Here is a 25,887-nt window from a genome sequence, read left to right on the forward strand (position 1 = left end):
ATCCTGAGAAGTGTGAGTTGATGCATTTTGGGAGGCCTAACATGGCAAGGGAATACACAATGAATGGTAGGGCCCTAGGAAGTGCAGAGGATCAGAGGGACCTTGGTCTACATGGCCATAGATCCCTGAAGGCAGCAGCACAGGTAGATAAGGTAGTTAAGAGGCCAAATGGGATACTTGCCTTTATTAGCTGAAGCATAGAATATAAGAGCAGGGAGGTTATTTTGGAACTGTATAAAAAGCTAGCTAGGCCACAGCTGGAGTACTGTGTGCCGTTCTGGTCACCACACTATAGGAAGGATGCGATTGCACTGGAGAGGGTGTAGAGGAGACTCACTAGGATGTTGCCTGGGCTGGAGCGTTTCAGCTATGAGGAGGGACTGGATAGGCTGGGGTTGTGTTCCTTAGAGCAGAGAAGGCTAAAGGGGGACCTGATAGAGGTATGCAAAATTATGAGGGGCATAGATAGGGTAGTTTGGAAGAAACTTTTCCCCTTAGTGGGAGGTGTCAATAACTAGGCGGCATAGATTTAAGGTAAGGGGCAGGAAGTTTAGAGGGGATTTGAGGAAAAACATTTTTACCAAGAGGGTGGTTGGAATTTGGAGCACACTGCCTGGAGTGGGTGGTAGAGGTAGGAACCCTCACAACATTTAAAAAGTATTTAGATGAGCACTTGTAACACCAAAGCATACAGGGCTAGGGGCCAAGTGCTGGAAAATGGGATTAAACTAGATAGGTGCTTGATGGCCAGCACAGACACGATGGGCCGAAGGGCCTGTTTCTGTCCTCTGTAACCCTATGTCTATGTCTTTCCTGCTGCCTAACCACCAGTCCCCCAATCTTGCCATAATTTTACAGATGGCAGGAGAGGCCTAGGTCGGCCTGCCCACCCTCGCCCCAGTTCAGGCATTTAAATGGCCATTTCCTGCCCCGGTCTCTCTCTCTCTCTCTCTCTCTCAGTCAGAGAGAGGAGTTAGGGAACATGGAGGGAGAATGTCCAGCAAAGTAGCCTGCTTGGGCCTGGGGTGGGAAGGAGGGATTATCCCTTCATGGGCCTTGTCCTCCATGGCCTTTGCATACCGTCCCTCACTTTCCCCCTCCCAACCCTACTGCCACCAGCCAATTCCCACCAAGGGACTCCTGTCCCGGCTGTGCTGAGATCATCTTCACCGGGCATGGATGCAGTCCCAGTAGTGGCCAGCACTCCTGGTGCCTCTGCTGGGACTAGAGAGCTGTCAGCCAATCAGATGGCTAGCAGCTCTGAGGCAAGGTCTCCTCTCCACATGGAGGCAGTAAGTCTGCCTCCAGCCAATCATTGTTAACTGGCTGTGTGGAAGCAACCATTCAGGCGACGGGGTGGGGGGGTAGGTGAGTTCCCCACTGACTTGGTGGTGGGTTGGAGAATCCTGCCACAAGTTAAACTCTGTCCGTTATCACTATGTAGCTGCCTTGAATGGAATTGCTCAACTTCTCTGTGCATACTTGGTCAGTGAATGGCACATTTATCCTCTTGTTATTTAAACACTTTATCTGTACGCTTTTTATTTCCTTGCATGAAGTGCAAGAATTGATTGTCTTTTTCTCTCTTTTTCTCCCAGAACAATCAGTCTCGGATATACCAAAGAAGAAACTCTATGAAGCCATGATGTCAGGAGATGTTGGAAAGTTGATGAAGCTCCTGCAGCCACAAGATGTGGACTTGATCCTGGATGATGGCATGAGCCTCCTCCACTATGCTGTTCAACTGGGCAACGAGGAAGCTGTCCGGTTGTTGCTTTTGTACAACGCCAACCCTAACATTCCAAACAAGCGGGGCTCCACGCCACTTCACCTGGCCGCTGAGAAGAACTTAAAGATCATTGCCGAGCTGCTTCTAGGGAAAAAGGTGAATATAAACGCCAAGGATGAAGATCAGTGGACTCCACTCCACTTTGCAGCACAGAGTGGCGAAGAAACCCTTTCAAGGTTACTGTTGGACAGGAATGCTTCAACAAACGAGGTGGACTTCGAAGGCCGGACAGCACTGCATGTCGCTTGCCAACACAGCCATGAAAATGTAGTCCGTGTTCTTTTGAGCCGGGGAGCTAATGCTCAAGCCAAAGGGAAGGATAACTGGACACCTTTACATTTTGCTGCATGGCAAGGCCATCACACCATCACAAAGCTGCTTATCAAGCAGGCTGAGGCTAGTGGGGATGTGCTGACTGCCGATGGAAGAACGCCACTGCATCTAGCAGCCCAGAGGGGGCACTACAGAGCAGCTCGTATCCTTTTGGAATTCAAGAGCACTGTGAACAGGAAGACCTCGAGCCAGCAGACGCCTCTTCACCTGGCCGCTGAAGCTGGGCACACTAGCACCTCCAGGCTCCTCATCAAGCACGGCGTGGATATCAACGCACTGACGGGGGAAAGCTGGACCTCGCTTCACCTCGCCTCTAGCCGTGGTCATCTGCAGACTCTGAAAATGTTGATCGAAGAGCATGCCAATGCTGAGGTCAGGGATTCCCTTCAGAGAACAGCCCTCCACCTCGCTGCAGGTAAAGGGCACAGTGAAGTGGTAAGGGAGCTTCTCGGCAGCACAGATGATATCAACATCGCAGATGACGAAGGGCTCACACCTCTGCATCTGGCAGCAAAGTGCGGACATCTGAAATGTGTTGAGATCCTCCTTGCTCATGGCGCTGATGTTAATTTGCACAACAAAAAATTTCAGACTCCGTTAAGCCTGGCTCAAGAAACTGGCAACAGCTTAGTCATTGATGCCCTTCAGCACCTGACAGACTCGGACACAGAAATTTTGTAAGGTGGCGAAAACTGGGATTGTTGACAACGAGAAAAAACCTCGAAGCCTGCTGAGTTATTGCACAAGATTTCTTGAGGCGGAGAATTGCTGGAACTGAAGGCTTTGTTTGTTTGGTTTTCTTGGTTTTTTTTTAATCCTCTATTTAATGGAACTGCCTAGTTTAATGGGTGTGGACAGAAATTACCTGAGGAATTTCCATCAGTGTCTTGAACTTGTGTAGGAGGTGATTCCTACTTGTATTTCAAAGCTTCGAAATGTAGAGTGTGCCTCAGCATTGCTAAACCCCTCTACGTTTAATCATTAAATACCTGTTGCTCATGATAACTGCTTCGAAGACAATATTACATGGTAGAATCACTTTTTAAAAAAAACACTTTCAAAACGCTAATGAGCAATTGCTTGGCTATACCACTGTGTTTCATGATTTGTGCCATAAGAAACGTTACCTTCATGCCAGACAACAAAACTGTCAGATTCATTTTGTGTTTGATTTGCCTTCAGTGGAAAAAAAAACCATTGTAGACTTGATGGAACAAATGACCTCCTTCTGTTCTACACTATTTTATGATTATGAATAAGTGAGGAGGTTGAAACCAACCTTTTGAAGCAAAAGTGCAAAACAACGTTTGATTGGTAACCTCCCACATGCTGTGTAGCAGAGAGGCATTGAAGGATGTCATCCCTCCATTATCTCACACTTACTCTAGAGTTGTTATTTCTTAGCTGTAGCATTGTTGTGCTTGACCCTGCTATGCGGAAACTTGCTTTACTGAGTCTTAATGCAATTTGATTAAGTTTTATCTCCTTATATTGTAAGGAAATTACTTATGTGCATATGAGAAGCGATTTATATTCAATAGACCAATTCTTATGTAACAAGCAAGTTTATTGTATCTAAAGGCCTTCAATTATGAAACCTACATTATTGCCAAGGGGTCATGAATTCAAATGTCATATTTGCCAGTACTGCATTACTGACCTTGATGGCTGTGTACAATTCAGTTTCAATCTTTGCCTTTTAATGACATTTGGCATTTTTGCTTGCAAGTAATGCAATTATATATTTCATAAGTGTTAGAAAGGAAATGATATCTAAGCAGGGGCCCTGTGCAGATTTTGGCAATACCACTACCCGAGTAAAGTAGTTAGCTTGCGTTTTTCTTGGCACACCATTAGTGTACAGATACCCTTTTAAAAGAAACCTTTTCTAAAAATTGAATGAGGCAAAAAGCTCTCCGTTTTTATTTTGCATTAATGGCTCTTTAAGAGTATCTATTAGGTAGAGCAATGGGGGTTGGTACAATTGGTCCCCTTAACTCAAGGAATGGGGAGAAAGCAGACTAGGTTGTCTTGGCTGAGCCTTTCTGTGTGACCCTCACTAGGAAGTGTGGATGGACATTGAGTGGCACTGAGTGAGGACAGGGTTAGCCTTGGATATGACGCCCTCAACAGGCCCACATTTTTCTGTCCCAGGCTTTACACATAATGACTACTTGGAATGCTACATGCCCTGTGGAACTATACCCCAGTCACAGCATTAAGGATAAAATTTTGTGGAAGAAGGAAATGCCTCATTAAAAATGATTAGTGTTCTGCAAAAATTGAGGATGTAAGAGATTGCACTTGCATCAGTTCAGACTTCCCCAGTGGCCAGTGCGGCACAATAGATGTAAAAGTTTCAAATGCATACACAAACTTTGCCGACTCTCCAACGGCAGCTCCAGACACAGCAGGTCCGGAAAACCCCAGCCATAGTTTTCCTCTGAGCTGGCAATTTGTAAATATTTCTCATCAACAATTAACCTGTGGAATGTTTACACCAATCTGACTTTGTTGCCTTAAAGGGACAAGCCCCCTCCCACCCCACAAAAACCCCACAGGTAAATACTGCCCCTCCTTAGCAGCAGAGTAAGATGGTGTAGATCACATGGTGTAATGCTGGTCTCTTTACACAATTACCCTGCTCTGCAATCAATATTAAGAAGTTGGCCTGTTCCAAAACCCTGTTGAAAAGACATCACTGCCTTTTTAATGGTGAACTGCAGAATATTTCGATATGAGTGATAATTAAAAGTATTATGTACTAGCATGAGCAAATGAGAGGGAATCTCCTTTGGTCACAGCCGCTGGTCGTCTCTTTGGCTGGCGCTTGTTTCGAAAACTCTTACTGTATGTAGGCATCAAACACCGTAAGTGAAGTACTGAATATTTCCTATTTCTCACTTACCAGTGTTGTTGGAGATTAGCTGGTTAGAAAGGGTCCTTTATTGAGGTGTAAACAGTAATTCAACACGTCAATGTATGGGCCATCAAGTATAGCGTTTTAATGTGTCTCAGGTGGTAGTGTTGATTTTCCTTTTTAAGTTTTCATTTACCTAAATTGCTATGCGATTATTGGAAATATGTACGCTTTAGTACATCTCATAAGTAGCAATGTTTGCTTTGTACTGTCATAGATTACTGAATCTCATTGTAACTAACATTGTTATATCACTAATAAAAAAAAACATTCTTGTTGTCCATATTTAAGTATTGCGATTTCTTTTTTTTTCCCCCACCTGTTTGCCACCAGGGCACTGCAATGATACTTTGTGCCAAAGTGGGTGAAGCCAAATGGGAAGCTACCAGAACGGTCACAACCTGAAAGGCTAACGCTGTTTCTCCACAGATGCTGCTAGCCCTGCTGAGTTTTTCCAGCACTTTCTGGTTTTACTTAGGATTCCCAGCATCTCCAGTATTTTGCTGAGGGGCACTCCCAGAATGGATCGGTCTTGGGTTAGCATTTCACCCAGGCTTCCATTTGGAGGGTGGTGGGGAGGAGAGGGGTCGGTGGTGCGGGCAGGAGGGAGACACTGGCCACAGCTCCAACAGGTGAGGGAAAGAGGAAATATGGGTGGAGATTCCCACTTCTGATCACGTGTTCTCAGTTGAAGTTCTCGGGTTAAGCTTGGCTAAGGTGGCCTCCAAGCTCAAAAGAGCTGCCTGACTTTCGTTGTATTGGCACTTACTTGAAGAATGGCCACTAAGCGCGCTACATTTGGAGCTATATAAACCTGATGGCTTTAAGGAATAAAGTTTGGTTGGCGAAATATAATTGGCTGCGTTTGCAAGAGGCATCATCAAAGCTGCCGAACCTGGAAGTGACATCATCTGAGCACCACCCACCCACCCCAATTCATTTCTTAATAAACAGGAGTTGGTTACACAATGTCATTATTCATTTCAAATATAATTCTTAGGATTGATTTGCAACTTAATTATTTCCATAATTAATTATCTTTTGTTGCATCAAAGCTTCTAGACCAGCTGCCTTTAATTCAACTAAGTCTCTCACACACACACACACACACACACACACACAGACACACAGACACAGATACCACTATTTTCCAATAAATTCCAATAACATTATCATATCTCCCTGACAGGGAATGATCAGGAAAAGTACAAGTAATGGCTGGCAGTGGTTTTAATGAGAAGGTGCAGGGGGTTTTAAAAGAGTGTGACACAGCTGATGTCAGTTTTTTTCAATTGCTTCCATCCAACATCCTCCCACTTCCAATAAAAGATAGATCCACCTCAGAATGAATGAGTCTTCCTCCCTTCATATCGGATGGGCAGCCTTGAGGAAATTTGCCCACATTAACGAGGGGCAGATGATTCTTGGAGAGAGAGCACTAGCTGCTCTACTTGATGTGATTGAATGTGTTAATGGTGAAGTGTATTCTATAGCATTGTCATGTCATGGCATAACTGGAAGGATGTTCAACTTCCCACTGCCTCAGTCACCCTTAATAACAAGATGGAAAGCAGAAGCCTTCTGCAAAACATTGTCTTAGTCTGTCCCATCTCCTTATGTGAGATAATGAAGTTCCACTCCAGTGACTTCATTATGGGAATAGTAAATTGTGGGAAATGAGGTCACTGGAGAAGAATGTTCTATTACATCAGCTAATGGGGGAGTTCCAGATGTACAAAAACACTAGGATATAGCTCTCCTTCAGTTTGACAGCATCAAGTAAGATGACTGAGGTAAATCTAGAGGGGTTTCTTTTTTTAAAAGGAAAGTTTTCACTCAGTGCGCTATTGTGATTTTGGATAGCAAATCTTCCTGCAGGCCATGAATAAAGGAAGCCATGTATTTGTAAAGTGGCTGTTGCATTTCTCAGGCATATATCAAAGCACTTCACATATAGATTGTGTGGGTAGTTATTTCGCCACAGCTGGATGCCATGCATAACAATGCAATCAATGGTCATTAAGTTTTTGGTGACATATAGCTAGCACACTGGAAGGAACTCCTTGCTGCTTCTGTGAGAGAGTGCAATGGGATCTTTGCCCAAACAGATAGACAGGGTCCCTGTTCAATGCCTTGTCTGAAGGTCAGCACCGCTGTCAATGCAACACTTCCTCGCTGTTGCGCTGAAATATCAGCCCAGCTTGTGCACTGAAGTCCTTCAAATGGGGTGTGAACCCACACCCCTCTGATGCAAATGAGATTGCTGAGCCAAGTTGGCACTTGTGTGTAGAAACGGAGTTAAACTTCCCAAAATATTCAGACTATAAGGTTTGTGAATGATTAATATGGTTGTAATGGCTTAAGCATGTTACCTTTATTTCCAGGGCAAAGGTCCAAGGTACCTTAACCATTCTGAGTCTTGGATTAGTCACTGGCTTTGTTTACTGCCTGACCTTTTGTGACGCAAGTTGTGATTCAAACTAAAGTACATAACGCAAGAAATAGGAGCAGGAGTAGGCCATTCGGCCCCCTCAAGCCTACCCCGCCATTCAATAAGATCATGGCTGATCTGACCCAGGCCTCAACTCCTCTCCCGTGCCAGCTCCTCATAGCCCTCAACTCCCTGATATTTCAAAGAATCTATCTACCTCTTTAAATACTTTCAGTGATTTAGCCTCCACAACTGAGGTAGAGAATTCCAGACATTCACCACCCACTGAGAGAAGAAATTCCTTCACATTTCAGTTTTAACTATGCCTCTTAGTTTGAGATTCCCCCACTAGTGGAAACATCTTCTCAACATCTACCCTGTCAAACCCCCTCAGAATCTTGTAAGCTTCAATAAGATCATCCCTCATTCTTCTAAATTCTACTGAATAAAGTCCTTACCTGTTTAGACATTCTTGATAAGTCAACCCCTTCATCCCAGGAATCAGCGTAGTGAATCTCTTTTGAACTGCCTCCAATGCCAGTATATCCTTTCTTAAATACGGAGACCAAAACTGTACACAGTGCTCCAGGTGTGGTCTCACCAACACCCTGCACAGTTGCAACAAGACTTCTCTATTTTTAAACTCCAACCCCCTAGCAATATATGGCAAAATCCCATTTGCCTTCTTAATTACTTGCTGCACCTACATGCTAACTTTTTGTGTTTCATGCACAAGAACACCCAAATCCTTCTGTGCTGCACTTTTTTGGAGTCTCTCTCCATTTAAACAATAGTCTGCCTTTTGATTCTTCCTACCAAAGTGCATGATCTCACACTTTCCTACATTAAACTCCATCTGCCAAGTCTTTGCCCACTCACTCAACCTGTCTATATCCCCTTGCAGATTCCTTATGTCCTTATCACAACATGCCCTCCCATCTAGTTTTGTAATATCAGCAAATTTGGATACAATACACTGCTCCCCTCCTCCAAGTCATTAATATAGATAGTAAATAATTGAGGCCCTAGGACTGATCCTTGTGGCACTCCACTAGTTACGTCTCTCCAACCTCTCCTCTGTCTTCTGCGTGTTAACCAATCCTCAATCCATTACCCCCAATACCATGAGCTCTTATCTTGTGCAATAACCTTCTATGTTGCACCTTATCGAATGCCTTCTGGAAACCCAAATACATTACATTTACCAGTTCCCCTTTATCAATTCTGCTTGTTATATCCTCAAAGAACTCGAACATGATTTCTCTTTCACAAAACCATGTTGACTCTGTTTGATTGCATTAAGCTTTTCTAAATGTCCTGCTATTTCTTCCTTAATAATGGACTATAGCATTTTCCCAATGACATGTTAGGCTGACTGGCCTATAGTTTCCTGCTTTTTTTTCTCCCTCCCTCTTGAATAGGGGCAACACATTAGCAGTTTTCCAATTCATTGGGACCCTCCCAGAATCCAGTGAGTTCTGGAATATTTCAACCAATGCCCCCACTATCTCTGCAGCCATTTCCTTTAAATCCCTTGGATGCAGGCCATCAGGTCCTGATGACTTGCCTGCCTTTATTCCCATGAGTTTGTCAAATACTTTGCCTCTCGTGATAAAAACTGTTACAAAATCATCAGATAAGCTCCTTGTTTACCTGATATCTTTCGAATGTTTATAGTGTCTTCCACCATGAAGACTGATGCAAAATATTGATTTAACTTACCTGCCATTTCCCTGTTCCCTGTTATCAATTCTCCAGTCGCATCCTCCAAGGGTCCCACCCTCACTTTAGCTACTCTCTTTTTAAATACCTGTGAAGCTCTTGCTGTTTGTTTTTATATTTCTTGCCAATTTACCTTCATGACCAATTTTCTTCTCCTTCATCTGCTGCTGGTTCCTAAAAAATTCTCAATCCTCTGGTCTACCACTAGTTTTTGCCGCTTTGTGTGCCTTAGATTTTGATTGGATACTCTCCTTGACCACCTTCATTAACCACGGATGGTTCATCCTTCTCATCAAGTCCTTCTTTTTGACCAAGATAAATTTTTGCTGAGCTTTATCGAGCATATGCTTAAATGTCTGCGATTGATCATTCACTGACCTTCCCCTTAGTCCATTTTCCCAGCCTACTTCAGACAATTCTTTCTTCATACCTCTAATTGCCCTTATTTAAGTTGAGGACGCTGCTTTGAGATCCAAGTTGCTTGCCCTCAAACTGAATTTGAAATTCTCCCATATTGTGATCACTACCCCTTAGAGGATCCTTAACTATGAGATCTCTTACTAATCTTACCTCATTACACATTGCTAGATCTAAAATTGTCTGCTTCTGGCTAGGTTCTGCAATGTATTGCTCAAAGAAACAATCCTTGATGCACTCTACAAATTCATCTTCCATGTTACCCCTACCAATCTGATTTGTCCAGTCAATATGCAGATTAAAATCACCCATGACAATTGTAGAGCCCTTCTTACACACCTCCATTATTTCTCGACTTATACTTTGTCCTATTGAGGCAATTCTTCAAGGGCCTATAGATGACTCCTACTTGTGATTTCTTCCCCTTGCTATTCCTTATTTCCACCTAAACTGATTCCACATCATGATCTATTGCACCTATATCACTACTCACCATTGCACTGATACCTTCCTTTATTAACAAAGCTATCCCACCTCCTTTTCCTTATTGCCTATTTTTCCAGAATGTCGAACACCTCTGAATATTGAGTTCCCAATCTTGGTCACTCTGCCACCATGTCTCTGTAATAGCTATCAAGTCATATCCCTTTATTTCTATTTGCGCTGTCAACTCACCTATCTTGTTACAAAACATTGAGTAGTTTATTAAAACACTTAGATTTCATTCAGTTTACAGCTCTGTGTCCATAAGACCATAAGACATAGGAGTAGAAATTAGGCCATTCCGCCCATTGAGTCTACTCCGCCATTCAATCATGGCTGTTAAGTTTCTCAACCCCATTCTCCTGCCTTCTCCCCGTAACCTTTGATCCCCTTACCAATCAAGAACCTATCTATCTCGGTCTTAAATACACTCAGTGACCTGGCCTCCACAGCCTTCTGTGGCAATGAATTTCATAGATTCACCACTCTCTGGCTAAAGAAGTTTCTCCTCATCTCTGTTCTAAAAGGTCTTCCCTTTATTCTGAGGCTGTGCCCTCAGGTCCTAGTCTCTCCTACTAATGCAAACATCTTCCCCACGTCCAATCTATCCAGGCCTTTCAGTATTCTATAAGTTTCAATCAGATCCACCCTCATCCTTCTAAACTCCATCGAGTATAGACACAGAGTCCTCAAATATTCCTCATATGTTAAGCCTTTCATTCACCTGTTATTATCTAAAAGTCACCTGTGCTGTAAACCTATGACTTGAAACAGAGCAGAATGCATGAAACATCATCTAGTTGTGTGACTGGTTCAATATGGTTTATACACAGTTACACATGGCATCACAATTGGACAGACACTTTGCCTTGATTCCAGGTAGTGAGGTTTGATCCTGTACTCCACGCGATGGCCAAGAGACATTTCTTTCTTTTATCCAATATATAATTGGAAAGGAATTGCATCCATATTGCATTTTTTTCCAATCCAGTAATCAATGAACAGGAATGAGTAAAATCAGTTAATAGTGCTTGGTACCTGAATTTGTGGGTGCAAAATTTCTTGAAATTTCTTCTTATTTTTATAGCGATAGCCAAGTCTCGAGATACATATGTGCTACACTCACGATGTCAATACAGCATACTGTGCATTAATAGCATGAATGCAATGTTTATGCAAATCTGGACCTGATTTTCAATATAGAAAGAAACAATATAGAAAAGCATTTTGGACTTTTTTAAAGAGGGCCTGGATTATTCCTAGGTAACTATGAGGACTGGTGACAGCACAAGAAGGGTGGACTGTAACTGAACTGGCATTATATGAATGTACGAACTAGGAGTAGGAGTAAGCCACTCAGCCCCTCGAGCCTGTCTGCCATTCAATAAGATCATGGCTGATCTGAATGCAACTTCAAGGCCTCATTCCTGCCTACCCCTGATAACTTTTCACTTCCTTGTTAAACAAGAATCTATCTAGCTCTGCCTTAAAAATATTCAAAGACTCTGCTTCCACCTCCTTTTGAGGAAGCGTTCAAAAGACACATAACCCTCTGGGAGAAAAAATTTCTCCTCATCTCTGTCTTAAATGAGCGACCCTTATTTTTAAACAGCAACCCATAGTTCTAGATTCTCCCACAAGAGGAAACATCCTCTCCACTTTCACTCTGTCAAGACCCCTCAGGATTTATATGTTTCAACTAAGGCCCCTCTTGCTCTTCTAAATTCCAGTGGATATGAGCCTAACCTGTCCAGCCTTTCCTCATAACAAAACCTGCCCATTCCTGGTATCAGCCTAGTAAACCTTCTCTGAATTGCTTCTAACGCATTTACATCTTTCTTAAAGTGCAGAGAGCAATACTGTACACAATGCTCCTGATGTGGTCTCACCAATGCCCTGTACAACTGAATCATAACCTCCCTACTTTTGTAATCAATTCCCCTCACAATAAATGATAGCAGTCTATTAGCTTTCCTAATTCCCTGCAGTACCTGCGCGCTAACCTTTTGTGATTCATGCAGTAGGACACTCAGATCCTTCTGAATCTCTGAGCTCTTCAATTTCTCACCATTTAGATAATAAGCTTATTTTTTACTCTTCCTGCTAAAATGAACAGTTTCACATTTGCCAGATCTTTGCCCACTCACTTAACCTAACTATGTCACTTTGTAGCCTCCTTACATCCTCTTCACAATTTACTTTCCTACTTATTTTTTGCCATCAGTAAACTTAGCAACCATTCCTTTGGTCTCTTCGTCCAAGTCATTTTAATAAATTGTAAAAAATTGAGGCACCAGCCCTGATCCCTGTGGCGCACCGCTCATCACCTCCTGCCAACCAGAAAAAGACCCATTTATGCCAGCTCTCTGCTTCCTGTTAGCCAGCCAATCTTCTATCCATGCCAATATGTTACCCCATACACCATGAGCTTTTATTTTCTGCAATAACCTTTGATGTGGCATTTTGTCAACTGCCTTCTGGAAATCTAAGTACAGTACATCCACCTGTTCTCCTTTATCCACAGCACGTGTGACTCCTTCAAAGAACTCCAATAAATTGGTTAAACATGATATCCCTTTTATAAAACCATGTTGACTCTACCTGATTGCCTTGAAATTTTCTAACTGCCCCTCTCCTAACATCTTTAATAATAGCTTCCAACATTTGCCCTATGACAGATAACTGGCCCGTAGTTTCCTCCTTTCTGTCCCCTCCCTTTTTGAACAAAGGAGTTACATTTGCTATTTACCAATCTAATGGTGCCTTCCCTGAATCGAGGGAATTTTGGAAATTAAAACCAGCGCATCAATTGTCTCACTAGCCTCTTCTTTCAAGACCTTAAGGTGGAGTCCATCCGGACCTGGGGATTTGTCAGCCCGCAGCACCAACAACTTGCTCAACACCACCTCCCTGATGATTGTAATTTTTCTGAGTTCAGTGTCCATAAAAATGCTGGGCCTATTAGAGTTGTGATCTTTGGTATGAAAAAGATCCTGAAATCCTGGGGCAGATTAGCAGGGACAAAAACCTGATGTTTTATAGCTTTTCACTTCCATTTCCTCTTCATGACGCTTGGGAATCAATTATTGCTGGGGTTGCACAGAGGAAAGCTGATCTTTATTTGCCCACTTTCTTTATAATTCTGTCCAGATTTGTTGATAGGGTGGAGAGAGAGAAATTATTTCCTCTGGTGGAGGAGTCCAGGACAAGGGAGCATACACTTAACATTAGAGCTGGTTCATTCAGGGCAGAAGCTAGGAGGCACTTCTTCACACAAAGGGTAGTGGAAATCTTGAATGCCCTCCCCATTCACCCTCTAACCCGATCATGAAAATGTTGATGAGGCTAGTCAATTGACAATGCCAAACTGAGAATAGTAGATTAATTGAAAAGGCCTACCTCTCTTACATTCCTATCAACCTCAGGAATTTAGCCAATGTTTATCTTGCAGGTGGAGTGCTAATTGATCCATGAAGGGAACTGGATGTTATTTTGGACAATATTTGTCAAGCCATTAATAAAGATCAGAAAACAAGTGGGCTCAGGCACGCTTCCCTGAGAGATGCTGGTGTCAAAGTCACAATAAGATGTTAGTGTACCTTAAAAACAATCCCTTTAACTTTATTGAGATACTAGGGTTAAGGGTTAAAGTTCACAGTGGAGGACACCAACAATGTTTAGAAGGTAAGGCAAATCACGATTGAGAGCGAGTGAACCAGAGCTCAGGTGTGGAATACAGTAACATGGGTATGCCATTCAGTCCCTTGAGCCAGTTCCATCAAACAGAACTGTGCTCTGCAGTGTCAGCATAACTTCAGGAGATTTGAACTCAAGTGCTTTGGCAATACAACTTTAGCTCCGAAGAAGAGTCATTCGGACTCCGAAACGTTAACTCTGTTTCTCTCTCCGCAGATGCTGCCGGACCTGCTGCTTTTATCGACGTTTTCTGTTGTTGGGCGGAATGTTTTGTGCCCCCTGGCATCGGGCGTCATGGCGGACGTGAACAGACAATATGGCGGGAAGGCCAAAAATCGGTTTCGCGCCGTCATGAAACCAGTTTTCAATTACCATCACTGAATCCCCCACTATCAACGTCCTGAGGGTTACCATTGACCAGGAACTGAACTGGACTAACCATATAATTACTGTGGCTACAAGAGCAGGTCAGAGGCTAGGAATCGTGTAACGAGTTACTCACCTTCTGACTTCCCAAAGCCTGTCCACCATCTACAAGGTACAAGTCAGGGGTGTGTTGGAATGCTCTCCACCTGCCTGGATGAGTGCTGGTTCCACAACTGAAGAAGCTTGACACTGTCCAGGACAAAGCAGCCCACTTGATTGGCACCAAATCCACAACATTTACTCTCTCCATCACCGATAGACAGTAGCAGCAGTGTGTACCATCTACAAGATGCACTGCAGGAATTCACCAAGGCTCCTTCGACAATGCCTTCCAAACCCATGACCACTACCATCCATAAGGACAAAGGCAGCAGATACATGGGAACACCAGCACCTGGAGGTTCCCTTCCTAGTAACTCACCATCCTGACTTGGAAATATATTGCTGTTCTGTCACTGTCAGTGGGTCAAAATCCTGGAGCTCCCTTCCTAACGGCACTGCAGGTGTACCTACACCACATAGAAGTGCAGTGGTTCAAGAAGGCTGTTCACCACCACCTTCTCAAGGGCAACTAGGGATGTGCAATAAATGCCCACATCCCATGAATGAATAAAAAAAAATTGTCCACTCCACCCTTCAATGGTGGGCCATGTTTCCTGCTGCCGCACATCGGGAACTTCGTTGTAATACGTCTGCATATCATTATAAGTCCAGCTTGCCGGAATCATTCCCCCAGGCGGGATCATCTGAGCGCGTTGCTGTGATGGCACACCAACATGTTTCATAACTGAATATAAGCGACATCCACCCGGACTGGATGAGCTGGACGTTGCTCGGGACTTTGTGCTTTGTTTGCCTGCCTCGCTTCGTAAAACACTCACAGTCATCAGCGCTTCGGAGGCAGCACCACATCACTTGTAGGAGGGCTCACTGGCAGGCCTCAACTTACGTGACCAGCCGTAACGCGGGGGTGGCTTTACACCGATGACTGTTTTGGTGCCGCTTCATGCTCTAGTTTGGACCTGGAAAAATTGATCAATTTTGCTTCCAATTTCCACCCCTCCATCACCTTCACATTGTTCATCGCTGACACTTCCCTTCCCTTTCTTGACCTCTCTGTCTCAATTTCTGATGATAGATTGTCCACCGATATTCACTACAAGTTCACCGACTCCCTCAGCTACCTCGACAATAACTCCTCACACCCCGCTTCCTGTAAGGACTCCATCCCATTCTCTCAGTTCCTTTGCCTCTGTCGCATCTGTTCTGATGGTGCCACTTTCCAAAACAGCGCTTCTGAAATGTCTTCCTTCTTCCTTAACTGAGGTTTCCCACCCACTGTGGTTGACAGGGCCCTCAACCGTGTCCAACCCATCTCCCATGCCTCTACACTCATACCTTCCTTTCCATCCCAGAACCATGGTAGGATTCCCCTTGTCCTCACTTTTCATCCCACCAGCCTTCACATTCAAAGGATCATCCTCCGCCATTTCTGCCAACTCCAGCATGATGCCACCACCAAACACATCTTCCCTTCACCCCCCACTGTCGGCATTCCGTAGGGATCGTTCCCTCCGGGACACCCTGGTCCACTCCTCCATCAGCCCCCAACCCCCTCCCACGGCACCTTCCCATGCAATCGCAGAAGGTCCAGCACCTGCCCCTTTACCTCCTCCCTCCTCACCATCCAAGGGCCCAAACACTCCTCTCAGGTGAAGCAGCGCTTCAATTTGGTCTATAAAAACAAAAAACTGAAGGGTCATGAGGACTCGAAACGTCAACTCTTTTCTTCTCCGCCGATGCTGCCAGACCTGCTGAGTTTTCCAGATAATTCTGTTTTTGTCTTCAATTTGGTCTACTGCATTCGTTGCTCCCAATGCAGTCTCCTCCATATTGGAGAGGCCAAACACAGGCTGGGTGACTGCTTTGTAGAAAACATTCAGTCTGTCTGCAAACATGACCCAGACCTCCCTGTCGCTTGCCATTTCAACACTCCACCCTGGTCTCTTGCCCACATGTCTGTCCTTGGCCTGCTGCATTGTTCCAGTGAAGCTCAACGCAAACTCGAGGCACAGCACCTCATCTTCCGACTAGGCACTTTACAGCCTTCCGGACTGAATATTGAGTTCAACAACTTCAGGCCATGAGCTCTCTACTCCTTTTTTATCCTCTTTTTTCAATGTTGATTTTAATTTTTTAATTTTTATTATTTATCCACATTTTTATTTATTTTCATTTTTATTCTTTGTTTTATCCCTACCTTTTATCCTAGTTTCAATCTTTTTACCCACCACTGCCCCCTTCCCCCACTCCACTCCTACAAGGTCCATCTGTCACTTGTTCATGTTGTTCTTTCCAGAGTGCTTACCCTTGTCCTGCTATTATCACATTCTGCTTTCTGACCTTAATGCCACCATCAACACCTCCTTTAACCAGTACTGCTACCATTAACAAAAGCAGAAAATGCTGGAAAAGCTCAGTAGGACTAATAGCATCTGTGGAGAGAAAAAAAAAACCAGAGTTAAATTTTTGAGTCTGTATGACTCTTCTTCAGTGGAAAGCTCTAGCTTTAACTCTGCAGTTTCAACTCAGTTTTTTCCCTCTCCCCACAGATGCTGTCAGACCTGCTGAGTTTTTCCAGCATTTTCTGTTTTTGTTTCAGATTTACAGCATCTGCAGTATTTTGCTTTTACCGCTACCATTAACACCCCTTTGTCCTTTTGTCCATGACATCTCTGGCAATCTCTCCTTTGCCTCCACCTATCCCAAGCCTTCTATCCAGCTTCACCTGTTCCACCCCCCTTAAACAGCATAAATTTCATCACATGTTTACTTTTCTTTAGCTCTGAAGAAGAGTCACATGGACTCGAAACGTTAACTCTTGTTTTTTTTCTCTCTTCACAGATGCTCTTAGACATGCTGAGTTTTTCAGCATTTGCTGTTTTTGTTCCAGTAGCAATCCGCAATATTTTGCTTTGCCCTTTACATATGGCACCCAGCGTGAGGAAGCGGTGAGGTGAAGGCGTGGCGGGTGAATTAGAGGCCAGAACGACTCTTGAGCTTGCTACAATTCTATAGAGTAGATGTCTCTGTCTGGTAGGGACAAACCTAACTCCAGATCTAATGAATTAAGCAATGCAGGAAGTCCCAAGAATTTTGTCTGTTAACGGGCGGGCAGAGGATAACTTTACTCCTTTCTCCTTGCCTCTTGGTTGTCCGCAACAAGATGTGTTTTCGAGGGAGTATTTTAAACATTTTGAGTGCTGCGATTTTCAGTAATCAACACGATACAGGCTTCCAAGTACATTTAAATCAAAAGAAACGATAATGTTTATTCTCACAGCACCTCAAAACATCCACTCCCACACACACACAAACACACACGCACACAGACACACACACACGCACACAGACACACACACACACACACACACACACACAAGGCCTGGATGGGTTTGGGTCTCTGGCTGGAGTCGTGGCCAAGTTTTGTAGAGGGAAAGCTTTGAGGGTTAAAACAAATTAGTGTTTCCTGGGAATGGATGATTAATGAGGCGGGGTTGGGATGATACAGTGTGAAAAGCTGCCATTGCGGCCAGCTGGTATATTGTTCTTTTTCCTGCCTGCTACTGTACTTAGTACAAACCTGGGATGATTCCACCCTTTATTCCAGATCACCAGTATCCACAGTATCTTACTTTCAATTTAGTTTAGGATGCTATTTGCTGTTGAAAGCACGCTACACAATGTGATATTGTGGCGATTAAGATATGATTTAGCCTCATCCTATGAAACTTGCAATTGATTTTGTGCTTATTTAAAAACACCTTTTAGGAAATTTGGTAGGAAAATTGTAGGTTTGGCATAAGGGATAATTACTTATAAATTATTCTAAAGAAGATTCTCAGTATGATTCAGGACTATTCAGGGAATTTAGTGTTGCCTATGTTTCCTTGGTAGGTTCTCGTAAATCGATGACCCATGAAGAAGTTAGCATTTCACAGTAATGATCATAAGCCTGAGGAATTCAAACTGATATTAGCTCAAGGGCCAAGCATGACTGGTGTTAAAATGATGTAATTGCTTCAATCATTATTTAATTTGTAATCCTGCCCTGTTTACCATTATGTTGCAGTGACCTCCAGGACATTTCATTGTGTAAAAGCACCTCTGACAATGTTTGGCCCTTGTTGTTATGCATTAAATGCAAACGATGTTGTTTCAAAGAATTGGTGAGAAACTTAGTTGTGAACTATAATAACCTTCAATGGATGAAAGTTACTGCTTTCTCCCATAAGACAGAATTTGCATTTGCATAGCAACCTAACAACCTCAGCACATCCCAAAGTGCTTTGTAGCCAATGGAGTAATTTCACTGTTGTAGTGTAAGAAACACGGCAACCAATTTGTGCACAGCAAACTCACACTCATCAATGAGATGATGACTAGACATGTTTCATGAAGAAAACACCATTTTTTTGTTTAATAATCTATTTTTGTAATGGGGATTGAGAGATAATATTGGCCAGGACACCAAGGAGATCTCCCATGCTCTTCTTTGATTATTACCATGGGATCACCTATCACCTGAGAGAGAATAGTTAATATTTCATCTGAGAAACGGCATCTCCAACAGTGCAGCACCCCCTCCCTCAGCACTGATCTGAGGTGCCAGTCTAGGTTTTATGCTCAAATCTATGGTGTAGGAATGAACCCTAATCTTCTGACTCAAAGATGAGATTAATACCACTGAGAAAAACCTGACACCTGTCAATGACTGTAAAGGCCTTAGTACAAATTTAGGCAGTTTCTAGGGCCACAGCTTAAGTCTGTCATCCACTTAGCACAAATTGATGCCAAGATTGGTCAGAGTACAGTTACACTACATAAAACCAACTTAGACTGAACGACTCTTGAGCTTGCTACTGTTCTATAGGGTAGATTTCTCTGTCTTGTAGGGACAAACCTAACTCTGGATCTGAGCTTTTAATGAATTAAAAAATGAAGGAAATCCCAAGAATTTTGTTTGTTACAGATGAGAAGAGGATAGCTTTTCTCCTTTCTCCTCGCCTCTTGTTGTCTGCAATTATATGTGTTTTCGAGGGAGCGTTTAAAGCCATTGAGTGCTGTGGTTTTCAGTAATAAACATGATGCAAGCTTTAAAGGATAATGTTTATTCACACAGCACAATGTAAATGCAATGAAACACACCCACTCCCTCATTCATGCACACACACACACACACACACACACGCACACAGACACACAAACACAGACACATGCATACACACAAGTAAAGACGTATTCTAGAGGCAGACCATGAGTTTAGGTTATTAGCAAAAGAAAATACAAGAAGTAAATGACTTGTCCAAGTTTCAGTCCTTTAAAAGCACACAAGTATCAGGCCTGGATAGGTTCCTCCTCATGGTTCTTTGGATGAATGGAATTTGGAAGCCTTTGGGTCTCCAGATGAAGTCGTGGCCATGTTTTATAGAGGGGAAACTTTGCAGGTTAAAACAGCCCTGCCTGGGTTGACTGGTTGCTAGGGAGGGTCCTGTTCTTCTTTACAGCCTTCCAGACTTAACATTGAGTTCAACAACTTCAGATCATGAACACTCTCCTCCATCCCCACCCCCTATCCGATCCCCCTTTTTCCAATAATTTATATATTTTTAGTATATATATATATATATTTATATATATTTTTCTTTTCCCACCTATTTCTATTATTTTCAAATTTATTTCCATTCATTGTTTTATCTCCACCTTTTAGCCCATGTCGATTCCTTCCCCCCAACCCACCCCCACTAGGGCCATCTTTCATTGCTTGTCCTGCTTTCTACCTTAATGTCATCATTAGCAAATTTCTTAGCTAATATCACCATTGTCAACACCCCTTTTTCCTTTTGTCTGTGACATCTTTGGCAATCTCTTCTTAGCCTCCACCTATCACTGGCCCTCTATCCAGCTCTACCTGTCCCACCCACCCCCCCCTACCAGGTTATATTTCATTTCATTTCTATTTTTCCTTAGTTCTGATGAAGAGTCATACGGACTCGAAACGTTAACTGTGTTCCTCTTCGCAGATGCTGTCAGACCTGCTGAGTTTTCCAGCTATTTTTGTTTTTGTTCCTGTTCTTCTTGCTGGACGATGGTCCCACCTGCCCTAATGCAGACAGATCTGTCCCTCCCTGGTTCTTGGAGTAAAAGTTTTTGTGATCTGAGATCGGTTGCAGTCATGTGAACACCCTTCCCCCACCCCCGATCTGCCATGATCAGTACCTTCATTTTCCAAAACAAAAACAGAATTACCTGGAAAAACTCAGCAGGTCTGGCAGCATTGGCGGAGAAGAAAAGAGTTGACGTTTCGAGTCCTCATGACCCTTCAACAGAACTAGGTGAATCCAAGGAAGGGGTGAAATATAAGCCGGTTTAAGGTGTGTGTGTGTGTGTGTGTGTGTGTGTGTGTGTGTGTGTGTGTGTTCATTTTCCATGTGATTGGTTCAAAGTTAGAAGCCACTGCTACACAATGGTGTTTTAATAGTGGCTGTTCACTCCTGCTAGCGATGAATTGGATTCTCTATACCTTTGTTAAGAGTCAAGTTTGCAGACCTTCCACCCAACTGGGCTATTGATGTTGAGTTTTGGTAAATATGCAGTCATTAGGAGGTGTAAATTCACAAGTTGTTTCACATCGTGAATGACCATTCAAGGGAGGGCACCGAACGCACGGTCATTTATATTATAAGAACTTTCCGGAAGCATGTTCAGACATGAGTTAATCCTTTGTGTAGAAATCACAGAAGGTCACCTGACTCAGATGGTAACCACCTTGGCAGCATTTTGATCACTTTTTAAGTCAATTTTCAAAAGCCTGTATTGACTGAAGTCTGTATCTTGAAAGTTAGGTATATGACATCCTTGCAGGCATGACATGACTGTCACAGATCAAGCACAGAATCACTGGAGGGGGAGAAAAATAATGGGCCTGAACTTTGATTGGAGTTCCACTCTGCTCCTAGTCTTCTACCTTAATTTTTTCTTGACCCTATCTCTCCTCAACTTCGAACTCCAGGCCAGGCGAGATCTGAGCAGTGCAGTGCGTTCCCCAGGGCCTAGTGTTAAAGGACTGCAGGGTCGCAGCTAAGTAAACCCTGCCTCCTTTTTTGCTGCACTAGCTGCCATAAACCAGGTAATTTAACAGGCCAGGGAGAAGGTAAGAGTCTAAAGTAAGTGGGTAGGACTTAGGGGGGGGGCGAGGAGGCAGGGTGCATTGTGGGGGAGTCCTATGGGGGGTGGGGGGATGGTGGGGGGGGTTGTTGGTCTGTGTCTGTGCAATGGTTACCCAGAAGTTAGAATTGGTTTTAATTCTTACATCTTTTTCTGAGTAACTATTGATGTAACCCAGTTGCAACCATCCGATGTTCGCGATTTAAGTTGCATTTTCTGATGGTTCCCAGTGCAGGGCAATTGTCCAGGGGAAGTTTGCACTTCTGAGCAATTGTCATGTGAACCTTTACCTGGGAACATCTGGATTCCCCAGTGCACCTTTTTAGTCCCCATCCCCACCACACTTCCTACCCCCCTGGCCTCCGCCACCCCCCCGTGGCCCCCACCACGGCCCCCACCACCCAACTGCAATGTCCATGAGCTCAGAAGTTATGGCCCAATGTTTTAGGTAGTGTATTAACTAAGTTTTTGCAGTCTCTAGTTTTGATTCTACTGGTTAATTACCATGGGTGGGATCAATGTCAAGAGTGGAAAGCTATTCCCTTTTCCAGAGCTGGTGTCTCACTGCTTGTGAAGGCAAAAGGTATCATCCAAAGGTATGCAGTAATGAATTGAATAATGACAAGTTGCTGTGTTTAGCAAAGAGATTGAGAAAAAGAATTGCACATCCACTTTTGCACACTTATTCCTCCTTCTAAGCAATGCAATAATGGCTCCTAGAAATAGCACCTGAACCACATACAATTACAAAGGCATGCTGCCTAACCTGTGCTGCATTAGTCATCAGCAACAACATAGCAGAATTACATACCACCAGGTGCTGCAAATCTGAAATAGAAACAGGGGAGTTCTACAGGGAGGTGATGGGATAGTGGTATTGTCACTGGACTACTATTCCAGAGACCCAGGGTAATGCTCCGGGAACCCAGATGGTGAATGGTGATGGTGAAATTTGAATTCAGTAAAAAAAAAATCAATTACATGATGATGATGATGATGACCATGAAACCGTTGCTGATTGTCGTAAAAACCCACCTGGTTCACAGTTGTCCTTTAGGGAAATAAATCTGCCATCCTTACCCGGCCTGGTCTATGTGTGACTCCAGAACCACAGCAATGTTGCTGACCCTTAAACAAGGGCCATTAGGGGTGGACATTAAATGCTGGCCTAGTCAGTGATACCTGGATCCCGTGAACGATTTAAAAAAAATACTGGAATACAGTCAGCACAACTTATAACTCCTGACCAGAATGTGGCCATTCAATCAATCCTGTTTATGCAAGCTCTCTGCAAGAGTAAATCAGCTGGCCCCAGTCCCCAGCTCTTTCCCTGTAGTCCTGTAACTTTGGATGAAAGGTCATCGACATGAAATATGAACTATTTCCCTCCCCACAGCTGCTGCCTGGCCTGCTGAGTGTTTCAAGCATTTTTCCACATTCAAAACCAACAACTTGTAATGTATTTTTATAGCACTCCTCGCGTAGTGCAACCCCTGACAGCACTTAACAGAAGGGTGAGGATAACAGAGAGGAAAATGGGCAGGGTTAAGGAAGGGTGGACCCAAAGCAGCACAAAGAAATGGGGGAGTTCTGTTGAAGAGTCATACGGACTTGAAACATTAACTCTGTCTTCCTCTCCACACATTCTGTCAGACCTGCTGAGTTTTTCCAGCTATTTTTGTTTTTGTTTCAGATTTCCAGCAGTATTTGCTTTGAACAAAGAAATGGGGATAGGGCAGTGGGGGGATTCAGCATGATATTGGTGATCTTGGAGGGAAGTTTCAACAGGCAGGGGAATAGTGACTGACCAATAAGTACTGATAGTGGAACAGAAGATGTGTGCTCATACAGGGTTAGTGGACAACAGGTGATGGGACATTTGCCTGGAGGGGAATGGTCAGGTAGAGCAGGATAAGCATTGGAGGGTGTTTGCAGAGAGGAATGTTGTGTTGGGGAACAGATAAGCCAGTGCATTTTGGTGATGACTCAAACTTTACACAGGAGATGACTTTGGTACAGGGGTTTCTGAATCGGAGTTGGTGAACAGTGGAGAGAGGGAGCCAGGCAAGAAAGGAAAAGAAGTAAAGGACTTGCATTTAAAAAGCACTTTCCATGACCACTGGGTGTTCTCTCAAAGCACTTTACAGCCAATGAAGTATGTTTGGAAGTGGTCCCTATTGTAACATAGGAAGTGCAGCAGGGTCTCACAACAGGAACGACCAGATAACGTTTTGTGGTTGTTGATTGAGGGATAAATATTGGGTAAAACATCAGGGATAACGTCCAACTCTTCTTTGAAATACCGCCATGAGATACTTTACACCCCCTGAGAGAGCAGTCAGGTACTCGGTTTAACATCACCTGAAAGTCGGCACCTCCAGCAGTGCAGCATTCCCTCAGTTCTGCACTGGAGTGTTGGCCTAGACTTTTGTGATTACGTCCTGGAGTGAGACTCGAACACATTCTCACTCAGAGGCGAGAGGTTGTTGCAGGTTTAGGTGAGGTGGTCAGCGGGAAGGGTGGGGGTGGGGGGAGGGAGCACCCGCAGGCGGCAGACCTTGGGGGTAGGGGAGTGGGGAAGCACGATGTGGAAAGGGGACCCTTGCAGGAGGTGGCTCCTCTTCCTGCCTGAGGTCGGAGCAGGAGGAGCTGCTGGGCTTCCCTTTGCCCCTGAACTCCTCCCGCCAGCCTCAAAATTGAGGCTGGGTGGGTGGGGAGTAGGCCTTAAGTGGCCAATAATTGACCATTTAAGGGCCTCAATCGGGGCAGGGGCAGGTAGGTCTCACCTGTCCCAAATAAAATTGTGACGGGAAGGACACCCAGGAAATTTGATAGCCTCCCCGACTGCAAACCTGCCATCGGGGGAACCATAAAATTCTGCCTCAGCTGATTAGCTTGTACTGGAGATTTGTTCAGACATGCTCAGGAAGTGATGAGGATATTTGTAATATTCAAACATTAAAATACAAAGGGTTGTGTGACAATAAGGCTTCATCAATGTTTGCAAAAAACAAACAATGTGCAACACTTCAACAGATGACAAAACCTCTTCAGATTCTTCACTGATGCACATTAATAGCTGTATGCCTCTCTCACCTCACTTCTTTCACCCTTAGTGTGAGGGCATTGCCAGTAAATACAGTGAATCATCACCCTTGTAACCAGGATCCTTGTAACTCCAGATTGTCCCTGTTCTGTACCCTTATCTATGTTCACTCATGGAGGTTTGGCTTTAAAGATGTTTCATTCCCCCCTCCATACCTAGCTCCATTCCCCTATTCAGAGGCTTATGTCGCCACAAAACTATCAGTCCAGGCGATTGGTGGCGCGAGGGAAGGGCCCAGACATCATTGGAGCAGAAGTGGGAAGGCGGAAGTTCCCACCCACCTCCAGGGGAGGGGGGATTGCAGGGGGCATTAAATTCTGCTCATAGAGCAATACAGCATGGAAGCAGGCCATTCTTCCCATCATACAAATACTAGCTCTTTGGTAGATTTATCCAATTAGTCCTCATCCCCTGCTCTTTCCCCAAATCCTATAATTTTTTTCTCTTCAAGAAATATCTAATTCCCTTATGAAAGTTATGATTAAACCTGCTTCCACCACCCTTTCAAATTGTTCATTCCAGGTCACAACAACTTGCTGCATTTATATATATATATATATATATATGTAAAAAAAAGTCCTCATGTTGCCTCTGGTTCTTTTGTCAAATAATGCTGGAAATTGCCAGCAGGGTGGATTAATAGAAGGAACTCCTGCTTAAAGCAGACTGGAGGTTCATGGCAAGTTTACAGCACAGCGGAACCCTATGGCCTGAATCTTTGTGCAATGGAGAGGCTCCCCTTCTTAGTGAAAATAGCAGCAGAAGCTCGGATCCAGAAATCCTGCCCCTGAATCAGGCCTCCACCATCTTTGCAGGGTGGAGTGATGGGGGCATGTTCGAAAGGGCTCCTCCACATGTCCATGATTTACAGAGGCAACTGCACATGTTAAAGCGCAACTACCTCAGTCAGATCAGATTTTGGTCAGTGGGATGTGCAGAACACCGCTTGTGGACTTTAGACCTCCACTGTTGGTAGGAGGTCTAAAGCTGCCAGAATTCTTTGGAGAGGTAGGGCACCCTTTAGGAGAGCTAAGGTACTCTTTGGGATATGATCCCTAGACACCCTTGGGAGAGGAGGGATGCCCTTTGGAACTGTTGAAATTAGACTTGAATGTGCATAACAAGTGCATAAATTAATTGGAACTAACATGGGAACTGTCAAGAGAACTATTAAGCTGTCAAGGCATTTAAATGTCCTGCCCTTTAAATATTAGAAAAAAAACTGTCTGCAGTGTAAAAAAAAGTACTTGCTAATTCACTCTGTTTACGTAAGCTTGAGGGTTATTATTACCATATTTGTGTTGCTGAATGTTTTCACCACCTATCACTATCACAGC

General features: G+C 43.8%; 1 protein-coding gene across 1 annotated transcript in view; it reads left to right on the forward strand.

The window, feature by feature from the left end:
* Positions 1–5,327, forward strand: part of ripk4 (receptor-interacting serine-threonine kinase 4) — a 48,865-nt gene extending 43,538 nt beyond the window's left edge. Inside the window, exon 8 of the mRNA XM_041212054.1 lies at positions 1,599–5,327. Within this exon, the coding sequence (XP_041067988.1) occupies positions 1,599–2,803 (1,205 nt within the window). The 3' untranslated portion in view covers positions 2,804–5,327. The remainder of the gene's footprint in view (positions 1–1,598) is intronic.
* The last annotated feature ends 20,560 nt before the right edge of the window (positions 5,328–25,887 follow it).

The sequence above is a fragment of the Carcharodon carcharias genome, chromosome 18 (genome assembly GCF_017639515.1).
Source record: "Carcharodon carcharias isolate sCarCar2 chromosome 18, sCarCar2.pri, whole genome shotgun sequence".
NCBI classification, from domain to species: domain Eukaryota; kingdom Metazoa; phylum Chordata; class Chondrichthyes; order Lamniformes; family Lamnidae; genus Carcharodon; species Carcharodon carcharias.